Raw genomic sequence first — 8577 nt, forward strand, 5'->3', positions numbered from 1 at the left:
CGGGCCCGGATCCGAACCTGTGAACTTGGGGCCACCAAAGTGGAGCACGCGAACTTAACTGCTATGCCACCGGGCCGGCCCCCAATTCTGTCTCTCTTGCCCCAGTTTTTAATACACAACAGCTCAGAGAACAATACTGAAACGTCCCAAGACCAAGACCATTCGTGTTTCACTTTGAGCTATTAATGCCCTTCGTAAGGGAGGAGGCAGGATGCCCAAGACTGGGGACCCCAGGCCTGGCCCTCCATGGGTCTCTGACACACAGCACTCACTGGCCAGAGGCTGAGCGGCATCTGTGGGCTTCAGCAGTGACTGAGCAGAGGTGTCCAGTGGCAGCCCTACAGTTGCTGGTCAGTTCTGCCCTCCAGAGGCAGCAGCCCCTTTCTGCGGTTATCACAATTACAACATTGATGACTGTCCTTTCTCCCCCGCTACACAGTGGAGTCACTTCTCACCACTGTGTCCCCAGAGCCCAGCCCTTGACAGCCAACATAGTAGACTCATTAAATACCTGTTGAATGAACAGCCCATGGGTCTCTAGCCCAAGAGCAAATATCTGGCCACTCCAGAACTACAGCTCTTCCTTCCCCTAATCCTCTTCCTGCCTCAAAACCTTGCCCAGATTGTCTACCCTACATACACTTGACTTTCTCTGCCCTTGACTTTCTCTGCCCTCTCTAGACCTGTGGGGAATGCAGATCTTTTCAGTGAGTTCCCATCCTTGGATAAGAAGGAATTTTGCTTGGCAGAAAGGGTGACAGTCTTGGGTTGTCAGCCATGCTAACACAGCCAGCCTCGGGGCTATGGTTCCTTCCTCTAAAAACAGGGAGGTGATTTCCAGGGGTCCTAGTTCAAGTTCTACCAGTTCCACACCAGCCCCTTTAGATAAGGAAATCAATTCAGGGGTGATGTTCTGCTGCCAGTTCTGCCACAGACCTGCCCAGCCTATGTGGAAAAGACTTTTTTTTTTATTGAGGTCATAATAGTTTATAACATTGTGAAATTTCAGTTGTACATTATCATTTGTCAGTCACCATATAAATGTGCCCCTTTATCCCTTATGCCCACCCCCCACCCCCCCCCCCTCCCCGTTCCCCTCTGGTAACCACTAATCTGTCCTCTTTATCCCTATGATTGTTTATCTTCCACATATGAGTGAAATCATGTGGTGTTTGTCTTTGTCTGGCTTATTTCGCTTAGCATAATACCCTCAAGGTCCACCCCTGTTGTTGCAAATGGGACGATATTGTGAAAAGACATTTTTTAAATCCACAAATGGGATTAGTTGTCTCATCCATAAAGTGAGACTAACAATGCTGACACTACTTATCTCCTTGGAGTGTCAAGGATTGTGAAGCACAAAATGCTCTACAAACGTACCCTAATTTCCTTAAGCCTCCTTGCAGCTCCTGGGGTGGAAGGTTAGCCTTCTCCTCTGCTCTGCCCTCCCCCACATCCGGCTTCCAGAGCTTCAGGCCACCTTCCCCAGACCTTTCTGAATCTCAGCATGCCCCCTGGAGCATCTAACAAGTTGAAAGGCCACACAAGTTGAAGCCCAGCAGGAGTTCAATAGCCAGCTGCTGTGGAGTTGGAAATGCTGCTAGCTATAAGCAAACGGGCTGCATTCCACCATCGCTCTGATGGGCCCTACCCCCCAGTAAAAATAATTTTTAGTTTACCTCTCCCAAGAGGCAGATGTAGAAGCAAATCTCGGATCCTCTCAGCACCTGTGGACGGGTCGCATTCGCACAGGTAGACAGTGACGCTGAAACGACCTCGGGTGCTGCCGATTGGTTCTGCCGAGGTGTAAATCCAGTGAAGATGGGTGAAATGGAACTACACAAGAGCTTCACACTTGTGTGTCTGGCAATACCAGGGCAACGCCAGGCATTTACTTGAGAAATTAGAATTAAATTATACTTAGAAACTACTCGTGGCTTTGGGCGTATTTAGTGACGAATTAAATAATCTGGAGCATCGAGATGTCACGTCGAGGGCTCCGGTTCATGGAAGCGCCTCTCTCCAGCTGAGGCCTTTGGGGCTTCGCGGAACCACCAAATAAACGCTTTCAGGGTACCCTGGGACACGTCTGAATCCGGGGTTAATTCCGGTGTCGGGGGGCGGGGCGGCGAGAGCATGGAGGAGGCCACTGTGGGCGCGGGGAGACTGATGAAAGCCAAGTGACACCAAGTGGCAAGGCTAAAATGGCCTCCCATGCCGGACGGCCGTGTTCCTACAACGTTTTCCCGGAGCAGGCCTGGCACCTCGACTGCAGACCCCCAGCAGCTGGGCCCCACCCCCCGTCCGCCAGGCAGGCGCAGCCCCTGGCCGCACACTCGCACCTCCCAGCCGGCCCGCCCCTCGCCAGGGCGCCTGGCGCCGCCTCCGCTTCCTTCCTGCCTCCGCTTGCAACTCAGGTCCGTCTGAAATTGACACTCACAGGAGGTCAGGGACCCCTCCTGACCCTGAACTTCTATCTCTATTGCAAGCTTCCTGAGCTTTCTCCCCACACACCCAACTTCCCACCGGCGGAGAGCATAACCTTCTTGGCCACCTGAGTATGCCCAGGACCGAGCCCGGGGCTCAACACACCTTTCTCAGAAAAACAAAGATGAAAGCAAATTTCAAGCAGTAAAACTTATAATAAAATATCAAACGCCTTGAGAGACCCATGCATGGTGTATAGGTTTTCCTGATTAAAGCAATTTCTTTCCACCACTCCTCCAACCTGGAATCAGCAACTGGATAGAGTAATTGATTTGCCTTTTTTTTTTCTTTCCAAAAGAGTAAATGGATATTTTTAACCCACAACTGATGTTAGAGACGTTAGGGCTAGTTAACCAAGGGTTTACAAGTCTTCGCCTTTTCCCTTCTCTCTTGTTTTGACCCTTCTCACCTCCACCCCTGGAATGCTGAAGCCTTGCAAGGAGCATGGGTCTGCCGCCTCCCCGCCCACCTGAGGGCCCTCCCAGGCACCCCAGGGGCTTGTTGAGGGAGGAGAATCCCCAGGAAGACTGAGTTTCTGGCTAAGGTCAAAGCCTTCATTAGGACCCAACACTGGGATGAGTCCCCCCGTTTCCCGGGGAAGAGGGGGGATCATCCTAGCTCCGTCTTCTCCTAAGAGCTTCTGGGGAAAGCATATTCCTCATCAGGGAGACTTTTCTTTTTAAATCCCCATTTTCTCTTCAGGAAATTAATGTTTTCCTTTGGATATTTTGGCAGTGACTGTGAATTAAAGCCATGCTAACGTTCGTTTCCCCATAAATTGTTAGGAGCTCTGGGCCGCAGGAAGATGGAGTGCTTCTCTTCCAGGTATGAACCAATCTTGAATGTGAACTTCTGATTACTAGAGCTTGCCAGCTTAGGAAGTAATGTTCTACACCTCTGTGTTGTCTGATTTCATCTTGCTCAAACCTTAAAAGAGCTGCCAACAGTGCTTTTTCCTGAAAGACCTGGAACTTCACCCTTGTATCCAGCTTTGCCGTTGGCTTATAACATCTTTACTCGGGTTGATGGCTCTGCCTATGAAATGACTAATGTTTTCCTACTCTTGTGTAAGAAAGGGTCAAAATCACAATGAAATTAAAAATCTGCTTCTGAGAATGTTAAAGATATAGACAGATTCAACATTTGCAAAACTATTAAGAATAATAGGGAGACATTTTTTTAACCTCGAAATCTTTTAAATGACTGTTTTAAATGAAGTAGTTTGTAAAATGTGATTTGTCATTTACATAAAATATCATGCAGCCGTTTTAAAATTCTTATATGAAAACCATGTGCAGGAGAAAAATGTATGTTATGTGACTAGAAGATAAAAGATTTATACCTACTTAAAATTATGTGCATGAGGACAGAGCCTAAGAAGTAATGATCCATATTGAGGCGAGTTGGATGTTAGGTGGCTTTTATTCTCATCATTTTTCGTTATGTTGGTACATGAATTAGTCAGCCATTTACAAAGCCAGGGAAAAGAAGAAAAGAAAGGTGGTACTCCTAATTTCTGCTTGGTGGGCTGTGGTCTTGTCCTTGTGATGAAAAGACCCAGGTGTTAACTCAAAGTGTTTTATTCACTTTGTTTTGCTAACGGATGTCTGATCTCCCCTTCCTAGTGTGATTATGATCATGGCCATTTCCACAGCGTTTGAACTGGGCTTAGTTGCTGGTGAGAGACTTTTCATTCTTTTGATCACTAGCAATTTTCATGTGACCTGAAATGCAGACTCCATGAGTTGATTTTGTTGTTAAGGATTGGGCCACCACGAACTTGCACGTCTGTCCCAGGGAGACTTGGCCTTCAGAGCTGACAGCATTCGGTCCCAGGAGGAGCCTGCAGTTCGTCATCGGCCTTTCCAGTTTGTGCCATCCACAGGAATCCAGGACAGTAAGACTGCCTGCCTTAGTTAGATCTGCAGTGTGGTGTCTCTGACCTAGTCCTTCATGTGTCTCCCAAGGATCTTCTTGACACTCTTTCACCTAAGAGAGTGGGCTCCCGATTCTGGAGATGGGCGGATGGTTGGACTGGTCTTGGTTATGGAGGTGAGACAGGCATTGTGTCTGTCACCTCCCTGGAATGCACGCAGATTTCCTCATCTGATTTCTACTTCATGCTGGGGATCCCGGGAACCACCACTGGCCTAGGCATGAAAAAGGTTTCTCTGCCCAAAGGCACAGGTAGCAAAAGGAACACTGAAAAGCAGAGTCTTGTTCTGTGAGGTTGACAGTGTTTAGACATCTGCAGACACTTTGGGGAGACTAAGTCATTAGCGCTGTATTAGCCTTTGCTTACAGGAACTCAGCTTTTCAATCTCTCCACCCTCTCAGTCACCTCTTCTTACATTTCAGGTAAAGAGCTAAACAAAACCTGCTGTCTGAATGGGGGAACCTGCATGCTGGGGTCCTTTTGTGCCTGTCCCCCCTCCTTCTACGGCCGGAACTGTGAGCATGACGTGCGCAAAGAGTAAGCCATTAAAAGGGCTGGGATGGAGAGGACTGGGAAAGAGAAGTGGGGATTTAAAATACATAAGTATCGTCTTATCCGTTCATCCCCAGAAACTGTGGGTCTGTGGCCCATGGCGCCTGGCTGCCCAGGAAGTGTTCCATGTGTAAATGCTGGCACGGCAGGCTTCGCTGCTTTCCTCAGGCATTTCTGCCAGGTTGTGGTAAGCAGATATTCCCCTCTTTTGCCCTTTGAGCTTAGTTACTTTCCTGTAGGCTCTAAGTTAATGGGGTCTCTCCTCTTTCTTACCTCATGGCTTGCTAGAGCCTGACAGCCAAAGTTCTGCTTGTAAAGCATCAAGGACTCCCGAAGGGATGGTCACCTTGGCGTGCTTGATATTTACTCCCTCAAAATGTGGCCAGTCGTGCTGCCTTTCAGATGGAGAGTTATTTCAATCTATTTGACAGTTTATTGTATGTGAACTTCTATTGAGGGAAATACACAAGAAAACAGTTGGCCTCTTAAACACCGAGAGATGGCCTTTGGTGTTCCTTTCCTTTGGGCAGGGAGACCTAGACAATCTCCAGGGGTCAGCTCAGTTAGTGCCCACCCAAACAGCAGGGTTGGGGGCACCCAATTTCAATTAATGCCCTTAATTCCTACCAGAGGCTTGACCCCACTCTCATTCCCTAGGGACTTCTTCTTGGATCCTAAAAGGACCCCCCTGGTGATTGGTCTCAGAACCCTTTCACCGTATTGATTTTTATTGATTTGAGGAGAACAATGACAAGAAGGGTGGAGGCCGAGAGGAGAGGGTTCTCTCCCCACCCAGACCTGAACCAGATTTCCAGGTCCACCAAAGTTCACAGGACTCTCATAGTTCTGACTCTGTAGTTGTTAGAAATTGAAAATATTCAAGTCCAGAAAGTAAATGAAAACAAATACTTCACTTGAGTACAAGATGGGACAGGGATTGTGTCTTTTCCATTCGCACCCTGGGTGTCAGGCCCAGGATAGGTATTCGGTAAGTGGCGATTGAATGATTGGATGGGTGGGGACCATACTTTTTTTCTGGAACTTGGGGCCCAAAATGTGGTGTCTCCCTATCATCAGAGCCTAACCAACTTCTGCTGCACCCCTGCAATTGAAGGCGTCACCAGCTGGGGTGGGTTACCAGGTGTGAGAGCACGTGTTCAAGGAAGAGCAAGTTAACCACAGGCCCATGGCAACTTTTATAGATTTTTTTCAGGAGAGTCTGAATTCCATGTTGTCAGTACTGTTGATCCCATAAGCACACTGTACTCATCAAATGTTGGGCCCCAAGTAATTCTTGGCTCACAGAGATATGCCACATGCGTGGGCAGCAGGATAGACTGCTGGAGAGATTTCCTTTAATAACCAAGTGTCTCCCCCTTCCAGATGGCCACGTGTTGGATGAGCACCTCACGGCTTCCGGGACTTCAGTATTAACACTGTCTGCACGCACCACTCTTACGCTAGCTGGCATCTGCCTTGCTATACAAAGTTACTATTAATCAACATTTGCATGCAACATTTGTCACTAAATGTCATGACCTATAAAGGCTGTCTCTCCATTGTCCTAACTGAGAGATGATCATTTGTCTGTTGCCTTGAAATAGTGAATAGATTTAAAGAGTCAGCCATGTCTACATTGTGCCCAAGTCTTATGTAACTCTACCAAGGGCTTCTTATTAATATTTTCCTTTAAACAATTGAATTCTATCTCCAGATTATTAAAGGCTAATCCTGATGTGGAACAGGATAAAGTTTTGAATACAGTTGATCAAAATCAATTAAGACAATATCTTTAAGAGAAAAGGAAAGGAAGCATCTGTAAGGGACCAAATGAGGGGAGGGGGCATATAATAGAGGTGAGGGACAGGATGCTGGAGTAATGGAAGTGCCTGTGTACCAGGGAGACTAGGCAGAGAAGAGGAAGCGAATGGAAGAGACAGACTGGAAAAAAGAAAATGGATTGGTTGACTGATGATTAGATGGGCGCAGAGAAGCAAGTTAAAAGCTAAGCTGAAGGGCAAGTTTCTCTCGTCTATAGAAAGCTACATAAGACAAGGACACCTCTTTTTTCTCAAGACAGAAAGAGAATGAAGTCTCCTTGGAAAAAATGGCTAAATTTCCCCAAAAAGAGTGCTTAATAAATTATGTTTCCTCCATACTACACAATTTTAATTGTAAAAGAGAAAATGTTCGCAATATATTTAGTTGTAAACCAGATGATAAAACTATATATTGTAAAGCCCATTTTTAAAATACTTTGTATATATGCGTATGTCCAGTAAAAATGGGAAATATGTGGACCAAAATGTGAACTGTGGTTATTTCTAGGCGGGTACCGTGACTGCTGCTTTATGGTGGTTGGTTTTTTCCTCTGCACTTTTGTGTTTCCCAGGGTGAGGGTGTATTACACCTGTTTTCATACGTTCATTTGGGACGAGATGAGGATATTGGGCTTGAACCTGAGGGAACTGGAAGAGACCGAAGCTCAGGGCGGTGCCGTTTGGTCTCTGGTGTGTGTGCTCTGCTGTGAGGGACAAGATTTGCTTCCATCATGCAGGTACAGCTTGGTCTACAATTCGTGTTTTTCCAAATTAATGCCCTGTAGATGCAAAATTCCAAATGAGTGGAATTTTTTGCAGCTCCCGGTGGACCGAGGTGAGATGGGATAAGCAGGAAGCAGTAAAGGGCACCACGAGGAGCTCAGAGCGTGGAGGTGGGCGGCCCAGTGTGGAGGGCTGGTCTGGCCACTTCCTGGCAGTGGGGCCCAGTTTTCCAGTCTGTTAACCTGGGTTAGTCCCAGTGTTGTTAGAATTAAGTGGAATAATATAGAACACTGGTACAAAAAAGGTTCTCAACAAATGTCACGTTCCTTCTCTTTCTACCTGCCTATTTACCACTGAGTGTTACAAAACATTTTTTTGCCCAGAAATGGAAATTAAAAAAAAAAAACAGGAAAAGAACTTTGTATTGAAAGAAGGCTTCTTCTCATTTTCATGTAAGTAATCCGTAAGCACACTGTAGGTGAAGCTGTGACGGTATTTTCCAAACTTGGGCGTCCACATATCACCTTGATTTGGGCCACAGGAGCCGGGAGCAGCATGTGGCAGAGGGAGAAGTGAACTGGAGTGTTGCAATGCAGCAGCCACACTGGGGTGCGACAGAGGCCTCAGCTGATGCCACCAGGAGCTCTGGAGTTGGCCTGGCCCTTCAGAGTTGTCCCCAACTGAGGCAAGAGGCCACGCCTTTGGACTCCTGAATCAACCAGTCATTGAGCACAGTCTGCACCTGGGAGGGGATGTGACCTTGGGTGAGTGGGCTCCCTTGAGATGAGGGCAGTTCCAGTCAATGTGCCCAGCATCTGGGGGAATAAGTGCCGTGGTCCTGAGGGAGGAATCCAGGAGTCCATCACAGACAGCCTTAGTGCTGTTGATTCCACTTCCTCCAGGATTCTGATAGGTCCTGGGGGAACTTAAGAAGAGGATTAGTGGGACAGAGTTCGGTCCCCAACACTGCAGCTGATCTCAGGACACAGCTGATAAGTGATATTCCTCTCTTTCCTCCTCTACCCCCTCTACATTCCACTACCCTGGGCTGGCACCTCT

General features: G+C 47.4%; 2 protein-coding genes across 2 annotated transcripts in view; one reads left to right on the top strand and one right to left on the bottom strand.

Moving 5' to 3' along the window:
* The window catches only part of LRRC2 (leucine rich repeat containing 2), a 48195-nt gene extending 45951 nt beyond the window's left edge, over nucleotides 1-2244 (bottom strand). The window contains exon 1 of the mRNA XM_058556798.1: nucleotides 1680-2244. The gene's annotated coding sequence lies outside the window, so the exon portion shown is untranslated. The remainder of the gene's footprint in view (nucleotides 1-1679) is intronic.
* Nucleotides 2245-3012: 768 nt separating this feature from the next.
* CRIPTO (cripto, EGF-CFC family member) lies at nucleotides 3013-7299 on the top strand. The gene is made up of 6 exons (XM_058556822.1): nucleotides 3013-3312; nucleotides 4113-4165; nucleotides 4250-4384; nucleotides 4846-4960; nucleotides 5053-5162; nucleotides 6359-7299. Exons 1-6 carry the CDS (start codon nucleotides 3293-3295, stop codon nucleotides 6472-6474), a joined length of 549 nt encoding a protein of 182 aa, XP_058412805.1. The 5' UTR covers nucleotides 3013-3292; the 3' UTR covers nucleotides 6475-7299.
* Nucleotides 7300-8577: the final 1278 nt, after the last annotated feature.

Source organism: Diceros bicornis, chromosome 2 (assembly GCF_020826845.1).
Source record: "Diceros bicornis minor isolate mBicDic1 chromosome 2, mDicBic1.mat.cur, whole genome shotgun sequence".
Classification (NCBI taxonomy): Eukaryota; Metazoa; Chordata; class Mammalia; order Perissodactyla; family Rhinocerotidae; genus Diceros; species Diceros bicornis.

What these genes read in the sequence shown, in the direction of transcription:
- CRIPTO (XM_058556822.1), top strand. Translation starts at nt 3,293, where the DNA reads ATGGAGTGCTTCTCTTCCAG. An exon ending in ATCCACAGGAATCCAGGACA is followed by an intron (nt 4,385 to 4,845) that starts GTAAGACTGCCT and finishes CTTACATTTCAG; the next exon opens with GTAAAGAGCTAAACAAAACC. An exon ending in GAGCATGACGTGCGCAAAGA is followed by an intron (nt 4,961 to 5,052) that starts GTAAGCCATTAA and finishes GTTCATCCCCAG; the next exon opens with AAACTGTGGGTCTGTGGCCC.